Source organism: Phyllosticta citriasiana, assembly GCF_038021145.1.
Source record: "Phyllosticta citriasiana strain CBS 120426 chromosome Unknown IWZ02scaffold_5, whole genome shotgun sequence".
Lineage (NCBI taxonomy): Eukaryota > Fungi > Ascomycota > Dothideomycetes > Botryosphaeriales > Phyllostictaceae > Phyllosticta > Phyllosticta citriasiana.
The window spans coordinates 1512891-1536177 of NW_027117282.1; the positions used below are offsets into that span (position 1 = coordinate 1512891).

Below are 23287 nucleotides of genomic sequence, written 5' to 3' on the forward strand. Positions count from 1 at the left end.
AGTAGCTTGACAGAAATTCCGAGCCAATTGATTGCGCTCGGATTGATGTGTCGCTCGTTGTTGTTGCTCAAGGCGATATTTTACTCGAGCCTTTTCTGTGACTCAGGTTAGCCCACCAGATATTTAACCCTGGACGTGTACATGCTCTTCAACCCATTTCATATCCGCTCGTATCACGCTTGTAGGACAGTGGTCAAAAAAACCACATCAAGATGACCTTCCAGACTGGTCCCAGAACCACAACACGGGTAGAAATTAGACAATATTACCCTTATATCGTTTTTTTGTAGAAAAACTATCTTGGCTGATGTTCCCTCTTGAAATTGAGAATCTCGTGTTACCCCATGTCGTCCCGACCCGCCATGTAGACTTTGACTAAGCAGACTGCCGTTAGCGATGCCAACCAATTGGTTGGCAGCCGATGAATGCAGGGAAGAGCACGTGCATTGCGTCTGTCATGTCGAATAGTAAATCCCTGTCAAGCTCCGCTCTTGATGGCAGAGCGCGACTCGTGCATGGGTAGGATGGCTGGCTTGTCGCAATGACGACCTGAGTAAACCCTTCCTCGACCCAATCTGCATGTCAGCACGATGGAGTAAGGACATTGAGATACGGGTTTGACCCTGGCATTCCATGTCTACTGATTTCGAGGACTGCTGCTCGGACATTCGCACAAACGACCTCGACCACTTCGCCGAGCTCACTCATGACGCGGGAAATTGCAGAGCGGGTGGTGCGAAGGAATCGAGCCAAAGTTTGATAGGCTGTTTTCTGACCACTGTGCATTTCTCTCGCTGTCTTTAATTGACGAGACCGTTCCATGACAGATGTAACTAGGGACGCGGCACAAAGAGAGTGGGAAACATCAGTTGAGGTGGTATGATTGTACCAGCCCTCTAGACCGCCTCTAGTTCATTGATGCCCATCGCATGTCGGAACGGCCTGCAGAAGAGAGCGGCATCATCTCGATGACCAAGAAATTAGCAAGGTTGTGATTGGTACTTAGCCCACGAAAAGGTGGATTTGCTGCTGCAAAGCGGCTCGTTTTGCGAATAGGCTCCACGGGAAATCTTCCCCTGGAAAAATCTGGAGAGAAACACGCCGTAAACAATTCTTGTGGCTTGTTGATCTGGGCCGTAGAGCTGACCAACGAGAGATGGTTTGTGAAAAGTCTGGATTGCTGACAGAGTCCACATGTCGCTAGCCCAGAAAGAGCAGATCAACAAGAGTGATCCAAGCAGAGAGCATCTCTTGCGTGCAGAGGTGGAGTTTACGTCCGGAAGCTGAGTCGATGCCTACAGCCCCCGGTTATCCCCACTGTGATGCGCAACATGGATGATGGGGGGCGGGCGCCAAAGGGCAGTGATGCAAGGCGACAGGGTGCGAAAGTGGAGCAGGCAGTGCACGGAGGCGCAACGGATCCCCAGGTTCAATTCACCCTAGAGTGACATGGGTGGTGTTCTTTTCTTCGGAAAACTGTGCCATACCAGCGGATGTCCAAAGACCATTCCCGAATCCAGCCGAGTCATTGCATGATTGCAGCCGGTGTCATGATCCTGTGGCCAGTAGCTCAGAAACCGTACAGAACGGAAGGCACATGGATCCAACGCTGTGCTCTACTGACTCTCACTGGTGGTGATGGGTGCCTTGGGGCGATACTTTGCGGAACAGATCGTCATCTCTTGGCTCACTTGTGGGCCGTTCTGTGGGACTGCAGAGCATTGTAGGACTTCATCTCTAGAAATGAATTTCATTGGCGCACAGCGGCAGTTTCCTCATGAGCTGCGTTGATGACATGCAATCAATCACCGAATATGAGAGCAATGCAAATTCCGTAAGACCCAGCGTCGCAGAAAATCTGCCAAGCTCGGTAATCTTGCTGGAGTCCCTTGTTGAAAGCTTGGTACGCAACTTTGTGCCCTTGACAGTAGCTCTGGCAAAATCCCGAAGGACATCCAAGCTCAAGCCGGAAGGTTCAAAGAATTAGTCCAGCAGTCTGATAGGCTACGCTTCTGCGCCGTATTCACAAAAACAGTCGCCCTAGCGGCATCTTCAGGTTCCCGAGTGGCTCGTTGGAAGATTTGTTCTGCACGATTGGCTTGACCCCAGAGAGGATAGTTTTGAACGTCTCAATCTTGAGAACACGCCAGAGAAGAGGAAGTCAGATTTACTCTGCGGCCGTCATCTAAGCCGCAAGCTGGAGTACTGATAGCACCAACCCATCTCCACTCAGCCACTGCCAATTCTCGTGTTGAATGCGGCTCTTCTCTGCCTAAGCCGGGCGGCCATGAGTCGAAGGCGCCGATCTCTACTGCCCCATAGTGTTTCTCTTGAAGGAATCTCTCCGGTAAAGGCAATGTCAAATTGCTCGCGAACGGTGTCGGCTACGAAGAGCTCGGCGATCAAAGCCTGTCCAGAGCTGAGGCTATCCAGGACAGTTTGTGAGTCGGTCCCAGGAGCCTCCTCGTCGCCTAACAGTTGATCCCTTTCGTTCGGCACAAGATCTTGCAGATTTGACACGGTAGACGAACGCCTCAATACTCCTCGCTCTTCCGAGTCCACGTCTTGGCTGGCTGATGGTGAACTTGCCTCTGCATCTGCCTGTCTTGTGTTTACAGTGTTTGTCCTCGTTGATTCTCCCTTCTTCTTTACTTTCTGCATTTTCAGGGTGGCCGAAAGCATAATCAGTTGCAGGATAAAGACGACAAAATCCAGGAGTATCAAGTGCGGCTTGGATGCTTGACCATGCTGACCAATCCAGTCGATGAGCAACCCGCCGTGTAAATAACCTCTCGTGGCCTCGCCAGCAGATGGCGCAGTAAACCACAAGTGAGCCAAAAGGCATATCAGGTTGGATCCGCAGATGGGGTAAATGTATGGCCGGTTTGTGGGCATATCAGGTAGGATATCAGGCTTGGGCGTGAGCCAGAGCAACTGAATGAATGCGCGGAGGAATAATCGTAGGAAGGAGCAACTTGCGCAACTCGTCAGCTTCGGCTCCGCCAAGTTCACAAGGCAGAGGCCCAAAACACGTACTCTGAGTAGTAGACGGCAGAAATCTCTGCGTATATCAGGATGTCCAAGCTCCTGAGAAGGTCGTCCAGGTAAGCTATCCTTTTGGTTTTGATCTTTTTCTTCTGCTCAGATACAAGGGCTGTCTCATCCTGTCCCAAGTTTGTCTGGTTTGACACTTCCGGGGCAGACGTTCTCCTTTCGAAATCCAAGGCCGAGGAGTCGGATTGTTCTAACGCGCCGTCTGCGGTTGATGGGGACGCCTCATCGTTCATATCGCGGACGGGATATCCAGAATTGTCATGCTCGAGAGTTCATACCCTGATGTTCGAATCTAGAGCTAGCAGATGGTACACATTGGCTGACGCAAAGCACAAGGAGTGTCGAGAGCAGTGCCGACAGCTGGCAAACTGTCAAACGTGAAGTTGATGGAGCTTCACGTAGGTACTGGGTGCGGGCGGAGGGCGGCGCCGACTGCGGGCCGCTCGGCCAAGAGCTCCGCCGACCTGTTACATTACCCGACGATTAAGCGGCGAAATGGTGACGACAGCATGCTCCAACGAGGCAGTGAAGTCACTTCGCCAGTGATCCTTCAGCCAGACTCAACTCTTCCTCCCCAGCCGCGACCGAACGCCCGGAATTTCGCTCGATACCCCGGACGTCCTCGGACTCCCTTGTATGCTTTCTCAGACTCGGAATCAAGCAACTCACTCCTCGCCCATCGCATCAATTGCTGTTCAGCATGTCGGGCGCGCCTCTTCCGTCGTCCTTCGACGGCGACGAGTGAGTGTCACAATGCACTGCCTCTGCCTTGCGCCTTGTACACTAGCATGTCTAATTTCATTCTAGGGACTTTTTCTCTGAGAGTCGCTGGCAGAAGTTTTCACGACGCCTCAAAGAAGACCCGCTCATCCCACTCGGCATGGCTCTCACGACTTGGGCCTTGATCAGCGCCACCCGCAGTATGAGGGCTGGTGACCATGCGAGGACAAACATAATGTTCCGTCGCCGCATCTATGCCCAGGGCTTCACAGTTGCTGCCATGGCTGTTGGCGGCATGTACTGGAAGGAGGACAGAGACAAGAGAAAAGAGTTTGACAAGCTTCAGTTGGAGAAGCAGAGGACTGCGAAAAGAGATGCGTGGTTGCGCGAGCTGGAGGCTCGCGACGAGGAAGAGAAAATGCTCAAGGCCAAGAGGGAGAGGAGGCGCGCCATGCTCAAGGAAAAGAAAGAGGCCGCTGAGGCTGGGGAGCTTGCTACGGCTGTGGCCAAGGGCACGGAGGTCCAGCAAGTGGAGGTGGCAGAAAAGAAGAGCGTGTTGGAAAGCAATGAGCAAAAGGGTGTCCTGGCGGCCGCCAAGGAGCTCTTGTGGAAGCGGAATTAACCTGCAAATCGGTCGACATTAACATCGTAGTACCAGGAGCTCTCGATCACGACCATCCTTTCGTATCTTTCTCCTTGATTAAAACTGGAATCAGGGAGCTCGGGCGTTATGACTTGGTCTTTTGGGAGTCAGGTTGCGCCTTTTGCTTTCCGGAGGCTTTTGTGATCCTGGAGGTCTGCCTCTCCTATACGCTGAATTTGCTGTAAATCGCTACAAAAATAACCAGCCTTGTTCCGATATGTCAACTGCCTTCACTCAGGAAGACACAGTGGACCCCAAAGAGAATGGCAACTCCTCGCGCTGCCGCAAGATTCAAGGTTTTTTCCTTCACCACCAGTGGCTACCTGCTCCCAAGTAGCTGGCATCAGCATCAAACCCTGGAAGCTGTTACTTGGCAGCACAAATAAAGACATACATCACGGGGAAGAGACCTCAATGTGAGTGTTCACTGCGAGGCAATCCATTCAGTTTCCGTCGCCACCACGATTGTTATCAAGGAATCACTTTGTTATCAATAGGCAGAACCTATGTCTAGATCTCGGTTGCAAGAAGTTGTCTGATGCAACCTTCAAGCCGAAACCCAGTTGAATGGCACAGCTTTGGTGCCCAAGGTCGCTGCGCTGCTACGCGGGCAATGGAGTATTCTTATTGAGGCGCCTATTTTGGCTCTTGATAATGGTGCTTGCGCAACATCTCCTGAACACCTGCGGGAATTTAGAGGCTTCAAACTCGCCGCATCTGAGCATGTGTCGCAGCAACAACGTTGCCTCAATTTTGTAGCCAGCAGTCCGTCTTCTTTGAATCTCAATCCTTTGTCTTTCTCAAAGTGTCTTCACCTTGAACCACGTGAAGAAAAGAGACTAAAAAGATAAGTTTATTTCTCTAGGTTGCAAATCTGCAACCAATAGACGAGTCTACTGCGCTGGATCTTGGCAGAATTTTTCAAAAGCCGAACGACGGTGGCTTACACAAGGTTTGAGAGGGAAAAGGTCCGCGCCAATTAGGAAATGCATGCATTGATCGTTCACCACAAACTTGTGACTCAGCAGATGCTCTGCACAGTGCCATATTTCCTCGCATGCATCTCCTCATTATTTCTTGCAGATAACTTGAAGACACGTTTGATATGTAGGAAACTTTGCAATGATGCCTCTTTTTCACTTTCTTTGATGGAATAGTCGCAAATTTGGCCCTTAGCCTTCGTTTCTCAAACTTGAAGTAGGACAAAGGACTTCTCAATTCTTCTCTTCTTCTCTTTCTCGTTCCCTTCTATACGTGATGGCGTTTGTGCTGGTTGATCTAGTCTGCTGAAGGGGTGTTGGAATTGAAAGCGGTCCTTCGCCTACCCACTTCGTCTTTTTCCGTCTGCTCGTAAGGTCGTCAGACCCGCTCTTTCCCTCACTCCTTCCTCACAATTAAAATTCCCCCAGAATACACGGAGACTGCCTGCAGTCTATATCCCGCGGTTGAACTTTCGTTTTCATCCGGTCTCAATTCTTTTTCTCTTAACGCGGCGGTCCGGCTTCAGTGGCAGGGAGTCCTCCGTACTTCTCTTGCAGTTCCGCACTCATTTGGGTGAACTTGGCGCATAGAGCTTCCATTGGATCTTCTTCGGTGTTGGTGCCATAGCTGTCGCTAGTGTCTGAGGGATGGGTAGATGAGCTGGAGAAAGACTGGCGCGGGTTCGATGATGATGAGGATGATGATGATGGCTGTGATGAAGATGAGGAGGAGCTGGCGGTGGTGGCGGTAGTGGAGGTAGCGGATTTTGTACTGTCTTCGGTGCTGGACGACATTTTGAGGGACATATATTGACAATTGCTGAATGAGTGACGCCTTGCGATGGCTGAGTCACTTGACAGCTTTCTTGATACTGTGAATTTGTTGAAGACGAAATAACAATTGAATGGTCTAAAGGAATATATGTACTAACGTGCTGCGAGGTCCAGTCCAGTCTGAGCGCATGAGCGATGGAAAAAGCCATTCTCCGCAATTTTCGAATCTGTCTGAGCCATAAGAATTGAACAAAACCTTTGTTCCGTCGTATCTTGACCATTTGTCTTAAGAAATGAAATGTCTCAGACGGTCCAAGCTGTCTGAGTCGTCCTTGATGCTTTGTCCAACTAAACAAGCTGGCTGTCTGTCAGACAACGAGGGCACATGTGGATCGCGCGCGGGTGGGATTCGGGGAGGACAGAGAGCTGCTTGAATTTGCTGAGTCCTGTTCTGTTCCTCGATGCCGGTACTTATCTTGCGAATGACCACTTCCAGAACACCAGCGCAACGCTCCTTTTTCAGTGCATGCTGCATGGGTCTGGCAAAACCTTTCGTGTCTTCGAGACCCGGTCATCATTCTCTCCCGGTGCTTAAACACATCTTCGGCAGCGGAGCTCTAAATCCTGCGATGCTGTCAAATAAGACGTATAGATCATTTATCTTAGTAGCAACATCATTCTTCCTTGAAACCGGGGCAATTGCAGCTGCGAGAGCCCAGTCGTTTGTATCCGCTATCGCTGCCGTTGCTTCCGATGGACGAGATGTGGCACTCTGTGTTTTTTTAGGACGTTTAGCTTGATGTGCCCTTATGGGCCGTAGATGTCCTGGGGTTGCTCTCTTCTTGTGCTTGTTTGATTCGTGGAAGATATGGCGGATGCTGACTACGAGTTGGCAGTGGGAGTCGGGAGCTTTTTCACTCTTGAGCAGGACGATTTGATTACCAGCAATGCCAAACACCTGAGAATGGAGTATAAAGAAATTGTAGAAGACCCCCAGTCCTATGTCAAAAGCTTGTCAATTTCTTTTCACGGCAAACGATTTGCAGCATGTTGTCGAAAACTTTTGATTCTCTAGGAAATGCGGAAACGCTCTAGATATCTGCTCAGTTGCCTGAGTAACTCTGGATTAGGGTACACGGGAGAAGTTCAGGGGCTTGATGGAATGGATAGATGCTGCTGTCTCCCCAATTCAACTTCCTCAGCTTTCTACCTTTATTTACTCTACAAGAAGGCTCTGCAACCTCGCTTCTGTTGAAAGAACCTGGACATAGTTAGAAAAAAGCTTGAGACGGAAAGAGGAGATACTCACATCAAGTGCCTGCCTAACTTCCAGGACCCTCCTGGCATCACTGAGCCAGTCCCTGGCCAAAACCTTGGCCCAGCCATTGAGCCCGTTCATTTCTCTTGCTGCTGCGTCAATGTTGCCCTCTTCAAGAAGCATCTCTGTCCGCGTGAGGACACTCTCGACATCATCACCAACGGGCAGACCCTGTCCGTCGGGTCCCTTCTTGAACATGACCTTGCTCAGCACAAGGCTTGCGGCATGAGAAGCCACACCAGCATCCTCAGGCAGCAGAGCGGCCTTGCGCACTTCAGCTGCAACGCGACGGAAACGGTCGACAAGCTGGCTAGGAGTGGGCACACCCTTCTGATAAGCACTGGGGTTGATTGAAGCAATCACAGCGTTGACAACCGGGTCGTCAGACGCAACCTCCTTGATAGCAGCAAGCTCCTCGACAAAAGGACGAGGGCGGTCAGTCTTCTCAACCGCGGCGCGAGCAGCCTCGACGGCCACAAGCATGTGCTGAGTGCGCAGGTTAGTGTCAATGACCGAGTTCCATTCGCCGGTAAGACGCTCCAACTCGGCGACAGAGTCAGAGAGCTCGTTCAGCTTAGCCAAACGGCCCTCACGTTCTTTCTCAACGTGATCGCGGACGGAGTTGGCGAATTGACGCTGGAGCGCAATGGATTGTTCGAGAAGCTCATTCTTGTGCTGCTGCTCATACAGCTCCTTGGCCGCCTGGAGCTCTGCGTTCAGCCTCGCCTGGTAGCTCTGAGAAAGCTTCTCGCGCTCGGCCTCGAATTCTTCTTTCCAGCGAGCCTCCTGGTCGTGCATCTCTGCCTCTATACGCTTGACGAGCTCCTTGGCGCCGTTGTCAAACTCCATGTGCAAGTTACGGATCTTGTCCTGGGCCTGCTTCTCAGAAACAGCCTTGAGGGTCTCGATCTCGCCAACGACCTTGTTGAGTTGTGCCTTGGCCTTCTCGATTGCGCTATTGTACTTGCCGCCAGAGTTGTCGGAGCTGATCACGGTGATGATGTCGTTGACGATTTTGACTACATCTTGGACAACGGGCTCAGCGGCTTGCTTGATCTCGACCTTGTCGATTGGAGTGACAGCAGGTGGCGCAGGGGCGCTCTCCTTCTTTTCTGCCTTATCTGCCTTTCGAGGAGCCGCCTTCTTTTCGGATGCTTTTGCAGGTTCTTCGACGGCGCTGGCGTGCTTGCCCTTGTGCGACAAGTCACTCGCACGGCCACTCTTCTGCTTTTCCTCCTCCTCGCCAGCCACCTTCCAACTCAGACCGCTCTTGCTTGGAATGATAACCTTGTTCTCGCCACGGACCTGCTGGTGCAGCCTGTTGCTGCCAGCCGCTCCTCCAGCGAAGCGCTTGCGGAACTCGCGCTCCTCAAAGTAGCCCACAGCATCCTCACCAAACGGAATGTACTCCGTAAAGAAGTCGTGGAAGTTGTCGGATACAAGCGCGTAGTAGACACCTCCACCGTAGCCCAGAGCAGTAAGGAGCAGCAGGGTTGTGAGAAACCGGCGGAAGCGGCCCTTCTTGGGTGGCAGAGGTGGAGGAGCGGTTGCCGCAGTCCCGGTACCAGTGGGCACTCCCGTGCCACTGCCACTGGTGCCAGGAGCCGGGGGAGTCAAAGGTACGTCATTGGGGTTGATGGTGGATTGTGCGGGAGAGGTCGACGGAGCAGCGGCCTGGTGCGCGTGAACGCTTTCGGAACCGGGGAGGACAGCCTCGTCGGGCTTCTTCTGCTCGGCAAAGTAGCGCTGTAGTTATGAACGATGGGTCAGCCTCGTCGATAGAGTTCTTTCAATGTTGGATGAGTGTACCTGGCCGAAGCCTGCAGCTCCCACTCGCTGCGCAGCGAGCCATTGGGATCCGCTTCTCCGTGCGACGGCACCGGCAGCCAAGGGCCTTGACCTCGAGAGGGGGATGCGCAGCATGGCGGGCTGCTAAGGGAGAGGAGGAGCTTCGGATGGTGTGCTGGTGGATGAGTGCAGTGCAATCCGCGAAGTTGATTTTCGGCCGCGAGCTTGCGCCGCGGACTCGGGCTTGGCCGCTGTCGGCGCCACAATGACATACGTCAAGGGTGCCACACTACCAGGTATAGTAACAAAACACATGTGATGATAGAAACCAGTCCTCGTTTTGAAACTAAACGCAGTTGGTATCCCAAGCCGCAGAAATTTGGCCTAATTTAAACTCCCAGAGACAATACTCTTGAGAAACGCCAGATGACACCAGTCGAATACTACTCTATCCTCTTCTTGCCCTCTTCTAGGTAGCCCAAACCCATGGTACTCTTGCCTCTCTCGTGCCTTGCAACAATGGGTCCGAGAAGTGGGTCTTTTTGCACCTTGTTCATCGCATCTTGATAGCCGTCAACGGCCCAGGGAGGGGTGTTCAGCTTAGGCCAATTGACCTTGTTACAATCAGCATGGGCTCCAAACGGGTGAGAACCATTTACTCACATAGAGACTGCCGTGTGCTTGTACAAAACGGAAGCAGACAAGTGACACGACAAGTGCTGCCAGGACAAGAATCCTAAGGGGCCAGACAGCGGCATCCGGGGCGCGTCTTGTGAACGAGGCTACGAAAATGAAGAAAAGACAGCCGGCCAAGACATAAGGCACGGCTTGGATGGCAGTGGGCCTTCGGTCTATGAACAGCATACTGTTGCCAATGTTGGAGTGAGAAGGAAGATAGGTGCCGAGGAACAGGTCAAAAGCATCCTGCCGAGGGCCGTCTAAAAAGTTGTTGCGCACGTAGCGCGTGCACGAATTGTTGAGGTCTTGCAGCATTCCCATTTTCGTTCGCTCTCCCGTACGAGTGAAGTCTGTCTTGAGAGCACCGGTTCCGGAGTAAGATTTCGAGACGACATCCGCATTGTCGGCCCAGATGTTGCGAAACAAGTGCTCAAACGAGAGATCATCTTGTGCATTTTCACCCTCGCGCAGCATGCCCAAGTCTATGAGCATCCTACTCAGGATGTACCGACCAAGCATGCTCTGTACAACGTTTGTGCGGTCCAAACAGTCCATGCTGCAGCAGTCAGCGGAGTTCAAAAGGTGGGCTGTCTTTAACACTCACCAGTTTGTCCGGACGACACAGGTTTGCCGGCTGCGAACTTCCATGCGACCAAGAGGATCGCCGGGCATATCGACGCCCCTGAAGTAGCCCCCAGACCGGATTCCGTCCTCTAGCTCTTGCAGTAGCAAGGCGGCGCGATGCCAGCGCAAGCCCTTGGTCTCACTATGAAAGTCAAAGTAGATGTAGTGCAGTCGGCTGAAGCGGTCCGATTGCTTTTGTGGCTCGATGACGGTGAATTTTTCACTCGTAACGCGGTCCCTCTCGGTCATCTCGGCGGGCTGAGAAACCAAGAGTTGGACCATTTTCTCATAGGCCTCCTTTACAGCCCTCTCACGGCCTTTTTGGTTCACCAGATTCACCAGATAGTTGTCACCGTACAGGCGGATCTGCTCGTCAAAGTGCCTCTGGGCGGCTGGAATCGCGCTTTCTACTCCACGAATCTGGAGCTTTGGCGTGTATTTGAGTTCGTTGATTTCTGCCCAGTACACGGGTACACTTCCTCTTGTCTGGACATAGGACAGAACCTGAGTCTCCTTGCCGACTTTGCTTCCTGTTTGAAACCCAGAGTTTGCGGCAAATCCACCAAGTCCACTAGAAGCGTCGTCGTTGAGAATGACAACCTGTTCCGTCTCATTGAAGTTGGAAACGTTCCCATTTTCGTCGACCCCACGGGAGAAATATCGAGTTCCAGCCCTGTGTCTCGAGCGTCGCGTGATCAAGACAAACGACAGAGGGTTGCCCTTGATGGAAGTGTTCTTGATTTCGAGCATGCCGAACATGACTGGCAGGATGAAGGGATCGACGTCCTTCTGAGGGCCTGTTGCGGCGCGGAAGCCAGAGGCGTTCGTTCCGCCATTGCGAAAGTCTATGAGGTCGGACTGTATGAAGCGGTTCCAGAAGAAACGGTCGTCGGCGCGCTTCCACAAAGGCTGGGTGTAGTCGCTCTCGGCTTGCCTCTGGAAGCTGTTGGTAATATCGAGCGAGTAGCAAAAGTACATGGGGCCCTGTTTCAACAGCGTTTTGAGATAGGAGAGGTAAGTATCCTCGTCATGGTCGTGAAGCGGCCGCTCGCGCAGGGGCAGGAATTCGGTGGCGGCGACTTTGTAGACCATGTGGCCTTTGAGCCTACCGACTGGCTGGGCCTTGGTGATGACGATGATGTACTTGTCTGCGCCATTCTACGTGAGCGCTCCTCCTCAACAACCTCTCGGAGAGTGGAGTGTACCTAGGCGCAACTTGATCATTCCGAGCACGCCGGCGATGCTGGAAACGCGCTGGCCTCCGAGCAGCTTGCCATCGTTAAGGCGCAGGTCGCCCGATGGCCTGTCTACGACCAGAGTGGGTGCAGAGGGCGAGGAAGGTGAGGAAAAGGCGTAGTAGGAGGGCGAGGCATGGACGTTGATGTCCCGGAAGGGAAGGATTGCAGCCATGGCGGACTGAGGGGAATTCGGCCTAGGCGGTCATGCAGGTCGAGTCCAAGACGAGGGGCAGACGTGTTTAAAGGGTCAGGTTCCGGTGCAGAGAGCGGAGAGGGGGGGGATTGCGTCGTCGATGCTTCGTGGCTTGTACTATAAGATAATGCGGACGGGCAGGCACGGGCACCTTGCTTCCAGTCGCTCGCTGACTTGGGCTGACTTCGCAAGCCCACCCTGCCAAGCCAACCTCATTGACCGCAGCTCCACGCCGTCACCCAACTCCAGCTTCTGAAATACCACCATCCTCCACCCTCGCCTACTCTGATCCGCCATCCTCCACATCTCCACTCCGCTTACTACACACACTTGACGCCCTCCTCATCTTCCTCAGCCCCACTGCGAGCGCCCGCCCAACCATGTCCGCGAGAGTCCAGCCAGGCGGCCGTCCAGGCGGCTCGCGCTTCGCACAGTTTAAGCTAGTCCTCCTGGGTGAGCTTTCCTTCCCGCCTGCCATGTTCAAGAGAGGATGCTGATGTTTCGCAAAGGCGAGTCTGCGGTCGGAAAGGTTTGCTTGAGCCCCTCGCCAGGCAATCACATGCAGATACTGACCGTCGACGACAGAGCTCGCTCGTGCTTCGCTTTGTAAAGGTGCGTCTTCTGGCGCTTCCGTGGACCTTCTAGAAATGCCGGCTTACGCTTTCGTCGCAGGACCAATTTGACGACTACAGAGAGTCGACAATCGGTGCCGCTTTCCTCACACAGACCATCGCCCTCGACGAGACCACCACCGTCAAGTTCGAGATATGGGACACTGCAGGCCAGGAGCGCTACAAGTCGCTGGCGCCCATGTACTACCGCAACGCCAACTGCGCCGTGGTCGTCTACGACATTACGCAAGCCGTGAGTATCACCCCGCCCCTCCCCGCTCAGCGAGAAGAATTTCCGAAAATGACCGTACACGGGGACAGTCATCGCTGGACAAAGCGAAAGCTTGGGTCAAGGAACTGCAACGCCAAGCAAACGAGAACATCATCATCGCCCTCGCAGGCAACAAGCTCGACCTCGTCACCGAGAGTCCCGACAAGCGCGCAATACCCGCCGCCGACGCAGAGCAGTATGCTCGGGAAGCTGGCCTCCTCTTCTTCGAAACGTCAGCCAAGAGCGCTGAAAATGTGCGCGAGCTCTTCACGGCCATTGCGAAGAAGCTCCCACTCGACCAAGCCGGCCCCAGGAGCATTAGGTCCGGCCCGCGCCCGGGAGTGGACCTGCGGCCAGAGGCGACGAGCGGCCAGGGCGCGGCCGGCTGCAATTGCTAGAGAGGTCGGATCATCATCATCTTGTTCACCCACATCAAATCTTCCGTTGTTCCCCCTTTTGCTGCATGGCTTGCAGATTCGAGAGGGGTCGCTATCTTCCGGCCTGGTGCGCAGAAGGACCATGTGCAGAGGGGGAAGTTGGACGTGCCTTTTACCATGCGCAATGACGCCCTCCCAACCTACCACAGCAACCTCTTCAGTTCCGAAGCGCCACTGTAGTTGCAACTGCTGCAGCTTATCCATCAGTCACACTTGGTCGTTGGGGTTTAGGGCGTGGTGGTTTTCTTTTCATCTGCAAATGTCGTTTTCCTATCCGATCCAATACATTAATGATTCCGATTGTACGATCGTTACAAGAGAAGTAACAACACTGGACGCTACAACATTGAACATGACACCTTGGCGGAGAAACAGTTTGCTCACATGTGCATAGCTTTATCAAATGTTTCAAACTCAACGCTACTCTGATGTGCATATCAAGTATGGCTCGTGGAAGTTGACTAATCATTTCACGAACGCTGCTGGATACCTCATTGACGAGGGCACAGCGCTCTCCTCACGAATCCAATACCTCCAGCGCGCCGCCCACCAGGTGCAAGCTGCCCGTAATAAATACCTTGACCTCATCATCACCAGCAAGGGCGCCACGCTGGCGCGCAACCTCCCTAGCAAAGCCGACAGCCTCCTCAATAGACCGGACGACCCTGACGTCAGCCTGCGGATCCATGTCGCGCCACGTGTGCGCGAGGCCCTGCTGGACGGCCAGCTTCTCGACGTCGTCGGCGTTGGTGTTGATGCTGACAAGGTCGGGCTTGTAGCCCGTGTCGCGGAAGGTGAGGTTGGTGCTGAAGACGACGTGCGTGAAGGGCGTGTTGCTGGGGGAGCCGAGGCCGACGCGGAGGGCGGCGTGTAGGGCGCGGGCGAGGGCGGTCGCGTCGCGCGTCTGTTGGTTGAAGATGAGGATGCGCGGCGTTGATGTTGTGGTGGTGGTGGTGTTGCTGGTCGAATTGGCCGAGATTTCTTCGGCGAACCATCGTGCTGCGACTTCGATGCTGTCTAGCGTGTGCGCGCCGTCCAGGTGCCATGCGATGCCTGGCTCGCGCCGGATCTCGCAACGGCCGGGCCAGCGGACGCTCTCCAGACCGCGGCGGAAGGGCGCTGGGAGAGGCCCTTCGTGAATGCGTGCTGGATGGGGCACCGTATCGTCACCCATTGCTCGCAGGTGGGCAGCGGCTGCTGCTACAGCGACGCTGGCATTTGTCTTCTGAAAGTGTCCAGAGAGACCCAGACGAACGGTGTCCAATTCTGGATGTGGAGTCAAGAGGACTTGCAGCTCGAGGCCCTTTTCGGCGGCCCGCTGGCGGAGGACTTCCAAGGCCTCCTCTGGCTGTGGTGCGGACAGCGCGACGCTATTCGGCTTGAATATGCCCGCCTTGTGCCATGCGATTTCCGGCAGCGTTCCACCGAGCATGGCGACGTGATCAATGCCGAGACTGGTAACAGCGGCGACGGTGGGAGCTTGAATGATGTTTGTGCTATCATATTCTCCGCCCACGCCGCACTCTATGACTGCCGTGTCAACTCCTTCGCGAAGATAGGCATGCAAGGCCATGATGGTCAGGAAGCGGAAGTACACCGGCTTAGTGCCTGGGGCACTCGGATCTTGGCCTTCTTTGCGTGCCGCCTCTTCCAACCTGTCCCATATTTCGAAAAAGTATGTTGCAAATTGGTCCTCGCTCAGAGGCTCGTTGTTGATCTGAATACGTTCGCGGACAGACTTCAAATGCGGTGATGTGTACAAACCGATTTTCGAGGGCCGGGCTGTGGACTTTTGGTATTCGGCGAGGATGAAGGAGACGAAGGCGCTTGTGGATCCCTTGCCCTTTGTGCCGGCGATATGAATGGGCTTCAAGGAATTGAAGTCGGAGGGCTTTTGCAGCGCAGCGGTGTCAGTCATCTGAGACCTCGGGTTCGATTGAGGGAGCCGCACACCTCGTATCCTGCCTTTCGAAGCCATTCAATCATCTCTGGAATGGCCTGCGCATTCATACCCCGGCCGGACTTGCGGATGGCATCGACAATAGAGAAATTGCTTTGCAGCGTGTTGAGCGCCGTAACGGCGGCCTAGAAATTGCCGTCAGCGATTGGACTCAGAATTCTCGGACAACTTACATTGTAATCGCGAGCCATGTTGGAGGATGTATGAAAGAGGCGTGGCTTATAGGGCGCGACTCTGGCCCATAACCGAGCCGAGGTTATGAGCATGAGGTTGTCGTAAAGATGGTTGCAAGTCGGAGGACCCGCCGAAAAGTAGGCACCGCAGCTCGGCGGCATGCATGCAAGGGTCGAGTCATGACTCGCATGACGATTTCCTGCAGGGCTGGAGACGGGACTTTGCGGACTCGGCTATTCGACAGGGACAACCTAGGTAATCTCCAGTCTTCAGAGGCGGCAGGCTCTGTAATGTTGGCGGATAGATTTCTCTTTTTGCTTTGACCCCGCAAGTTGGAATGCTTCCATCATGGTGATTACCAATGCGAATGCGAATGTATCGACTTTGTGTTGCGTCATGGTAGTGTGGACCTCTGGGTTGCTGGGTTGTCCTTGATCGGCCCCTCGCGTAGACATTCCCACCTTGTCACGGCCGGGGACCTGATTGATCTGTGCCTTGTGGCTTTGGACACGGTCATAATTCAGCAAAAGATTTGGTCAAGCCTCGATTTGATGTGAAGCAAGTCTGACTGTTGAATAGAAGCCTTGCACATATGCTGAGGTACTCAGTCTTGATTTGCTACGCTCGGATGACAGTTTGAACACTTGGTAGGAACAATTGCCCACCCCAGCAGCTGTGGACTTCTGAATGCTTTCTTTCGAAGTAGGGCGTTCATGTCATAACCAGTTCAAGACGGCTAGAAAACATGTTGAAAAGCCGAGGCGAATTCAATACCCTACTGTTGTTAGTGAAATCCATTGACTGGGCTTTGGTGCTGAGTGCGGTTTGTGGTAAAACGGCCACCAGCCAAGTCTTGCCAACCACGGTAGTCAAGATGGATTTTCAAGGTGATTTCATGGTCGCTTGTAAGCATCGTTTGGACCCTGCTGGAACACTCTACCGGGGCTTACCTCAACACCCTTTAGAAATGCAGTAGCCATGAGATATGGTAATAACGCCGATGTGGGTATGCCACGATGCTGAGGCTGCGTGAAAGGTTTTGAACAACTAAGAATGCTTTGGCCGCAGCGCAAACATCTTGACGGCATACAGGCCTTTTGGCAAGCCTCTTTGCACTTCGCTCCAGACCAGGTCTAAACCACTTTCCTCGAAGAGCTTTCGGAACTTGGCCTCGGTCCTGGTCACGCTGGAATCCTCCTCGTCGAACAAGTCCCGCCCGTTCGCATCCGAGCTCAAGTTTTCCTTGACCACAACAAGGCCTCCCTCGGCCAGGTACTGACTGCAGCGAGAAAAATACTCCACGAGCTGCGCATCCGTCAAATGTCCAAGACACCACTGGTTCCAGATCAAGTCGTACTTGTAAGGAGCCGACGAGGTCCAACTCTCCAATCCCGCATTGTAGATTGCGCCGATGCGGCCCTGCTCAACCAGATGTTTGCAAGTGTCGGCCTGGAGCTCGTCCGTGAATTTTTTGACCGGCTCAACAACATCGATCGTTTGCGAAACTTTCACGAGGAAACCAGCAGTGATGCGCCCAATGCCAGCACCACAGTCGACGGCGTGCGAGACCAACTCGCCGGTTTGGCGGCCCGTCAACCGTCGCACTTTGGCGTAAAAATTGGAGGAACCCTGTAGATCTATGCGCGAGACTTGGGGAAATCCGCCGAGCATTCCATTGACGTTGGGTTGGACCGTGTTCCAATAGTCGATGGCGACAGCATGGTTGATGGACGCGTCGGGCGCGTCTTCGTCGACCTCGGACATGGTGCTTGCCTGGCGCGAATGCTTCAAATGACCGGTAGGCTCGAGACCTCGGGAGACGGGACGGGCGTTGGGAGGTTGATTGACAATCGGAAGAGTTTCGATGTGGAATTTGGTGTGCGGACTGGCAGGACGGCGTAGCGGGCGAGTGGAGCTTGACACCACCTGCAGGCCAGAGCACGACGTCAACATGGACCCCAGCTCCTCGCCAACGCCAAGTCCAAAATAGGCAACTCTAACCCGCCGCGGGGGCAGAGCGACGAGGGGAAGCTCTTATCGAATCGCACTTCCCGACCTTGACTTTTTCCGCCGTTGGCGATGCTTGACAGCGTAAGGTGTAGTAGTCATTTGGAAGTGGGGCAACGGTATAAAAGTGTCTGTTTGCGCTGCTGCAGGCGCGCTTCTTTCGACATGTTCAAATTCCTTGCGCGTTCTTTCACCTGTCCTGCCCGTCATTCTTCTCCACCCCAGGGACTAAATTCGCTCCTGCTCCCAAGACTCGCATTCGTACACAGCCAAGGAAGCTTCAAAGCCATGTCTGATCTTGCAGTGGAGCTGACGGCGCCGAATGGCGTTAAGTACACGCAGCCAACTGGCCTCTTCATCAACAACGAATTCGTCAAGTCGATCTCAGGGGAAAAGATAACAAGCATAAACCCCACGTACGGTTTCTACTTGTATGACCAGTCACATTTGACTAATTCTGGTCAGTGACGAGAGCGAGATTACATCTGTCTACGCCGCCGGCCCTGAGGATGTTGACCTCGCCGTCAAAGCGGCAAAGAAGGCTTTCAAGAGCTCTGCATGGCGGTCTCTGAGCACCGCGGAGCGTGGAGACCTCATGTTCAAGCTAGTCGCCTTGATTGAAGAGAACAAGGAAATAATGGCCACCATTGACACATGGGACAACGGTATGTGCTTTTGACACTCTTCCAACACCATGCATTGACACCAAACAGGAAAGCCTTACTCGGTTGCTCTCAACGAGGATCTTGCCGAGACGACAGGAACGCTGAAATATTACGTAAGTAATGTCAATCCACAAACTTCTGTCCCCAGATGTTACCAGTGCTAACTAATACTATAGGCCGGATATGCTGACAAGATTCACGGCCAAGTAATCGACACAAGCCGCGACAAGTTGAATTACATCATTCGCGAACCCATTGGTGTCTGTGGCCAGATTATCCCGTGAGTCTTTGAACTTTTGAAATTCTTATTGCTGTTCTTGACATTCCTTATAGATGGAACTACCCTCTGGCCATGGCGGCTTGGAAGCTCGGCCCGGCTTTGGCAGCGGGCAACACGGTCATCCTCAAGGCTGCCGAGCAGACGCCGCTTTCGATCTTGTATCTTGCGAAGTTGATTAAGGAAGCTGGTTTCCCTCCAGGTGAGCCTGTGAATCTCATCAAGTTTTGACACTGCTGACGAGCAAAAGGTGTGGTCAACATAATCAATGGATATGGACGCAAGGCCGGCGCTGCCATTGCCTCGCACCCGGAGATTGAAAAGATTGCTTTTACCGGCAGCACCGCAACGGGCCGGGAAATCATGAAGATGGCGGCTGCGAACATGAAGAACATTACCCTCGAGACCGGCGGCAAGTCGCCATTGCTGATTTTCGACGACGCCGACCTGGACCAAGCAGTCAAGTGGGCCCACATTGGCATCATGTCCAACATGGGCCAGGTCTGCTCGGCAACGTCGCGGATTCTCGTCCAAGAAGGCATCTATGACAAATTCCTCGAGGCTTTCAAGACTCACGTTGTGGAGACGAGCAAGGTCGGCGACCCATTCAAGGACGACACTTTCCAAGGTCCACAAGTCACCAAGGCGCAGTACGAACGTGTGCTTGCCTACATGGAGTCGGGCAAGTCCGAGGGCGCAACCTTGGTCTCGGGCGGTGTGCCGTTCAAGAACGCCAATGGCAAGGGATTCTTCGTCGAGCCGACCATTTTCGCAAATGTCAAAGACAACATGAAGGTGTGGCGCGAGGAGATCTTTGGCCCCTTCGTGGTTGTCAGCTCTTTCAAGACTGAAGAGGAGGCGGTTGGGCGAGCAAACGACACGACCTACGGCCTGGGGAGCGCAGTCTTCACGCAAGACATTGCAAAGGCTCATCGTGTTGCGCGGGACATTGAGGCCGGAACAGTCTGGATCAACTCCAGCAATGACAGTCACTATGCCGTTCCATTCGGCGGCGTCAAGCAGAGTGGCATTGGCAGGGAGCTTGGCGAAGCGGGCCTGGAGGCGTACACGAACAAGAAGTCGGTCATGGTGCATCTGGGGCCCAGACTGTAAACCATGAGGCGAACACGACGGCGAGTTGAACCGTAGGAGGAGCAATGTGCGACATCTTTCGAGTGTAGGACAGAATTGACCGTTACGAGACTGGGGGTGCCGTGGGGTGACGTTGTTGGACCAGAGCTCGCACAGTTCAAGCGGGAGGTTTGCGTATGTAAGCGTGTGCAAGTGCATGTGCGTTGGGTTGGTTGTACTCCAGACGGGGGACTGGATCTCCACAGGGCCCCAACCTTGTCGCCCGCCCGTCCAGCATGTGCGTGCGGCGACGCCCGGACTCGGGGCGACGTTAGGAACAAAGACATATCTGGACACGAGTGCTGCAACTCTCTCTGATAGCGACGAGGGAGCGTTCCGAGGGCGCGAGAAATGGCTAAAGGGCCTGCTGGCCATGGGTGTGTGGGGCCAACGCGTACCTGTAGAAAAAAGTGGACAAGAGGTCAGCTTGGCTCACGTGCGACATGTGCATCATCCAAGAGCCGTTCATACGGAGCCCTTGGCTGCATGGTGCGAACTCTGGGCATTCTTGGTGCGTGGGCGTGGGTATGTTAGGTTCGACATGAGTTCAGACGGGGGACGGCGGCCATCGGCGGCCTTTGTTCGCCCGTGGCCGTGAGCCTGACTTCGACTTGGGCCAAGCGAACGACCTGACTGACCCTCAACCATCACCGCCGCAGCCTGGCCACGACGCTCTACTACAACCAACCAACCAAACAACCAACCACCCAACCCGCATCATCCGCCAAACAACGTCGCTCCGCTCTTGCCAGTCATCTCCACCTCTTCTCCCCAACCTCGCCGCCGAACTTCTCCACGGCTACATGTCGCCAACCGTCCTCTTTACCCACTTGTGCACGACCTAGCCCCGACCCTGGCTCGACGACGGCACAATCGTCCCTCCTCTTCGCTCGACTCACGCCCGCCTCTCTCCTTCCTCAGCCCCGCTGCCTGCCTCGATTGCAGAGCCCCCGTGCAAGCTCGCTTTCTGTCGTTCCTTGCGCGCCTCTACAAGCCTCCATAATATCTCCGCTCTTCGCAACTTAGCCACCTGCAACCTCGTCATAGACTTGGCTACCAGGTCACGATGGGCAACACGCCGTCCAAAAAGGCTGACGGCAACAACGGTCTGGCCCTTGATCGCGATGGATACGCTTCCTTTTCTCGCTCCGACACGAGGGAGAGCACCCGCTCTTTGAGGAGCTCCATCCGCAACAAGATACCCGGCACTAGCTCCAAGACTGACAGCCCACGCGCCTCGATGCAAGGCCTCGCCGGCGACAGCACCCCAAACATAATCAACAGCGACAAGTCTGACCCACCACTCGCCAAGCTTTCGCCCAACAGCGCTGCTGCCACTCACAAGAAGCGAGGCTCTGAAGCCTCAGCCATCTCGCAGTCCACGGAGCCGCCAACTCCAAACGATGCAGCTGCCGACGGCCCACAGCCACCGCCGTCTCCAACTCAGTCTGCAACCGTCGGCCACGGTCACGACTCGGTAGATCAGGCCCAACGAACCGGTGAGGTCGACCACGTTTCCGACACCCCGCCAGTTGGCCTGCCGCCGCCTTCAGCCCTAACGAAACCCAAAGAGTCTATTCTCCTCAAAAAGGACCAGCCAATCCCAAGGGCAACAGAAGCACAGCCGGAGTCTGGTTCTCCCACAATGGAGCTTAGCACGCCCAAATCCATCGACATTGACGACATGATCACTCGGCTATTGGACGCAGGGTACTCGGCCAAGGTCACAAAGACAGTGTGCCTCAAGAATGCCGAAATTTTCGCCATTTGCCAGGCTGCACGAGAGCTCTTCATGTCTCAACCCGCCTTGCTTGAGCTTTCACCGCCGGTGAAAATTGTTGGCGACGTGCACGGCCAATACACGGACCTTATCCGAATGTTCGAGATGTGTGGGTTCCCGCCCAGCTCCAACTACTTGTTTCTAGGAGACTATGTGGATCGCGGAAAGCAGAGCTTGGAGACGATCCTGCTGCTTCTCTGCTACAAGCTCAAATTCCCCGAAAACTTCTTCCTTCTCCGCGGCAACCACGAGTGTGCCAATGTGACACGGGTATACGGGTTTTATGATGAGTGCAAGCGCAGATGCAATGTCAAGGTTTGGAAGGCCTTTGTCGATACATTCAATACGTTGCCAATCGCAGCTATTGTCGCAGGCAAAATCTTTTGCGTGCATGGCGGTCTCTCGCCCAGCTTGTCGCACATGGATGACATCCGCCAGATTGCCAGACCCACCGATGTGCCCGACTACGGACTCTTAAATGATCTTCTTTGGAGCGACCCCGCCGACATGGACAATGACTGGGAAGCAAACGAAAGAGGAGTCAGTTATTGCTTTGGCAAAAAAGTCATCATGGAGTTTCTCCAAAGACATGATTTCGATCTCGTTTGCCGTGCACACATGGTGGTTGAGGATGGATACGAATTTTTCAATGACCGCATCCTGGTTACCGTCTTTTCGGCACCCAACGTAAGTCTGCCCCTCTCTCTCCTCTCGTACAATGCGGTGTTGCTGACAGGCAAAAGTACTGCGGTGAATTCGACAACTGGGGCGCCGTCATGTCCGTTTCGGCAGAGCTCCTCTGCAGCTTTGAGCTTTTGAAGCCACTAGACTCGAGTGCTCTCAAGAGCCATATCAAGAAGGGAAGGAACAAGAGACAGAGCATGTTGAACAGCCCAGTACGTTGACTTGATCCCGAGGGTTTTGACAGTGCGCTAACCAAGCCTCAGCCTGCCAACCAATATCCTCAGTCTTATTGAGCAAGTTGACGCCTCGACAACTACCGGCTTTTACAAACTGCCACCAAAGGTCCGCCAACACACGCGCCGGGGAGAAACAGGACACAAGTATGGACTTTGTGTTATGGACACGTCCAGAGCTCCACGGGGGAGCTTGCGGATGACTTTGATCGAAGCGAACGAGCGAGAGCATTCCTGGCCACACTTCGACTTCGTAATCCATTAGACGAAGGGATTGAATTCAGCAACGCATGCATGGCCGGACGACTGGTGGCGGCAAGACAACGAAGACATGGGCGTAATGAGTTTTGACGATGGCGACGCCCGGTTGGGGCAGGGAACTATGGCGCCAAGCAATGGTGTGTCTATGCATTCTCGGGGCTCGACAGTGATGTTGCAGGCGCATGATGGAGTCACAAAGGGGTACGATCTTTTGGATGGTTCCTCGTCAGGCAACACGCCAGGTCACTTTCCTCTTTGCAATGTACATTTAGGGTAACTGCGGGTCAAGGCGAGGAGGGTGAGCATCGCATAAACGAGGTTGCCAGCATCCTCATGATGCTCACCAGCCAGACGGTACCTCGTTAAGACTTAGCAGCCGGCGCAGGCGGTGGGAAGGCCCTTCTAACCGTCTCTTTGAAGGATTCTGCAAAATAGAAGCTGGAATAGGTTTCGCACAGCAAAGAAAAATGGTTCGATGATTTGACTTGTCCGCTCCGAAGGGCATTTGGTCGCGTGACGCCAGCTTATGCCAAACGGAGTTGGAATATCATGCTGTGAGACGGTGGCTTGCTGAGAAGACAAGACGTCAAGGTTGGGTTGAAGCAAAGGCATACAATCAGCCGTCAACAGATGGTTGAGCAGAGTTTACACGCCAGAGCATTGGTGTCAAAGGAAAGGGCCATAGGCAAGGACAAAAGCATTCAAACTCTTCAGGTGAGATTCATGGACATTTCGAGTCCAAGGCTTGGACACGATGAGGCCAAGTGCCACTTCTTCGAGCCTCGC

General features: G+C 53.9%; 9 protein-coding genes across 9 annotated transcripts; 4 read left to right on the top strand and 5 right to left on the bottom strand.

Annotated features, from left to right (window-relative positions):
• Positions 1 to 2229: 2229 nt before the first annotated feature.
• On the bottom strand, positions 2230 to 3287 carry IWZ02DRAFT_375944 (uncharacterized protein; the record flags this gene model as incomplete). Its single annotated transcript, XM_066764856.1, has 2 exons — positions 2230 to 2974; positions 3037 to 3287. The coding sequence occupies 2 exons, from the start codon at positions 3285 to 3287 to the stop codon at positions 2230 to 2232; spliced, it is 996 nt and encodes a 331-aa protein (XP_066623943.1).
• Positions 3288 to 3754: 467 nt separating this feature from the next.
• On the top strand, positions 3755 to 4396 carry IWZ02DRAFT_432309 (hypoxia induced protein conserved region-domain-containing protein; the record flags this gene model as incomplete). The annotated part of the gene is made up of 2 exons (XM_066766210.1): positions 3755 to 3795; positions 3862 to 4396. 2 exons carry the CDS (start codon positions 3755 to 3757, stop codon positions 4394 to 4396), a joined length of 576 nt encoding a protein of 191 aa, XP_066623944.1.
• A 2991-nt stretch (positions 4397 to 7387) lies between these two features.
• Positions 7388 to 9412, bottom strand: IWZ02DRAFT_375312 (mitochondrial inner membrane protein Mitofilin; the record flags this gene model as incomplete). The annotated part of the gene is made up of 3 exons (XM_066764814.1): positions 7388 to 7432; positions 7481 to 9235; positions 9323 to 9412. The coding sequence occupies 3 exons, from the start codon at positions 9410 to 9412 to the stop codon at positions 7388 to 7390; spliced, it is 1890 nt and encodes a 629-aa protein (XP_066623945.1).
• A 97-nt stretch (positions 9413 to 9509) lies between these two features.
• On the bottom strand, positions 9510 to 12159 carry IWZ02DRAFT_235387 (phosphoinositide phosphatase-like protein). The gene is made up of 4 exons (XM_066763005.1): positions 11785 to 12159; positions 10560 to 11727; positions 9941 to 10511; positions 9510 to 9891 (listed from the first exon to the last, which is right to left on the bottom strand). The coding sequence occupies exons 1-4, from the start codon at positions 11987 to 11989 to the stop codon at positions 9721 to 9723; spliced, it is 2115 nt and encodes a 704-aa protein (XP_066623946.1). The 5' UTR covers positions 11990 to 12159; the 3' UTR covers positions 9510 to 9720.
• Position 12160: 1 nt separating this feature from the next.
• On the top strand, positions 12161 to 13568 carry IWZ02DRAFT_235359 (ras family-domain-containing protein). The gene is made up of 5 exons (XM_066763004.1): positions 12161 to 12463; positions 12520 to 12539; positions 12596 to 12622; positions 12683 to 12874; positions 12943 to 13568. The coding sequence occupies exons 1-5, from the start codon at positions 12391 to 12393 to the stop codon at positions 13288 to 13290; spliced, it is 660 nt and encodes a 219-aa protein (XP_066623947.1). The 5' UTR covers positions 12161 to 12390; the 3' UTR covers positions 13291 to 13568.
• Positions 13569 to 13721: 153 nt separating this feature from the next.
• IWZ02DRAFT_449059 (Mur ligase) lies at positions 13722 to 15633 on the bottom strand. The gene is made up of 3 exons (XM_066767373.1): positions 15463 to 15633; positions 15283 to 15414; positions 13722 to 15220 (listed from the first exon to the last, which is right to left on the bottom strand). Exons 1-3 carry the CDS (start codon positions 15622 to 15624, stop codon positions 13847 to 13849), a joined length of 1668 nt encoding a protein of 555 aa, XP_066623948.1. The 5' UTR covers positions 15625 to 15633; the 3' UTR covers positions 13722 to 13846.
• An 877-nt stretch (positions 15634 to 16510) lies between these two features.
• IWZ02DRAFT_469067 (alpha-N-methyltransferase NTM1) lies at positions 16511 to 17227 on the bottom strand (the record flags this gene model as incomplete). Its single annotated transcript, XM_066768683.1, has 1 exon — positions 16511 to 17227. One exon carries the CDS (start codon positions 17225 to 17227, stop codon positions 16511 to 16513), a length of 717 nt encoding a protein of 238 aa, XP_066623949.1.
• A 531-nt stretch (positions 17228 to 17758) lies between these two features.
• On the top strand, positions 17759 to 19525 carry IWZ02DRAFT_376065 (aldehyde dehydrogenase-like protein; the record flags this gene model as incomplete). The annotated part of the gene is made up of 6 exons (XM_066764865.1): positions 17759 to 17886; positions 17936 to 18135; positions 18184 to 18248; positions 18312 to 18415; positions 18469 to 18614; positions 18663 to 19525. 6 exons carry the CDS (start codon positions 17759 to 17761, stop codon positions 19523 to 19525), a joined length of 1506 nt encoding a protein of 501 aa, XP_066623950.1.
• Positions 19526 to 20609: 1084 nt separating this feature from the next.
• Positions 20610 to 22228, top strand: IWZ02DRAFT_375765 (serine/threonine-protein phosphatase PP-Z; the record flags this gene model as incomplete). Its single annotated transcript, XM_066764843.1, has 2 exons — positions 20610 to 22010; positions 22067 to 22228. 2 exons carry the CDS (start codon positions 20610 to 20612, stop codon positions 22226 to 22228), a joined length of 1563 nt encoding a protein of 520 aa, XP_066623951.1.
• Positions 22229 to 23287: the final 1059 nt, after the last annotated feature.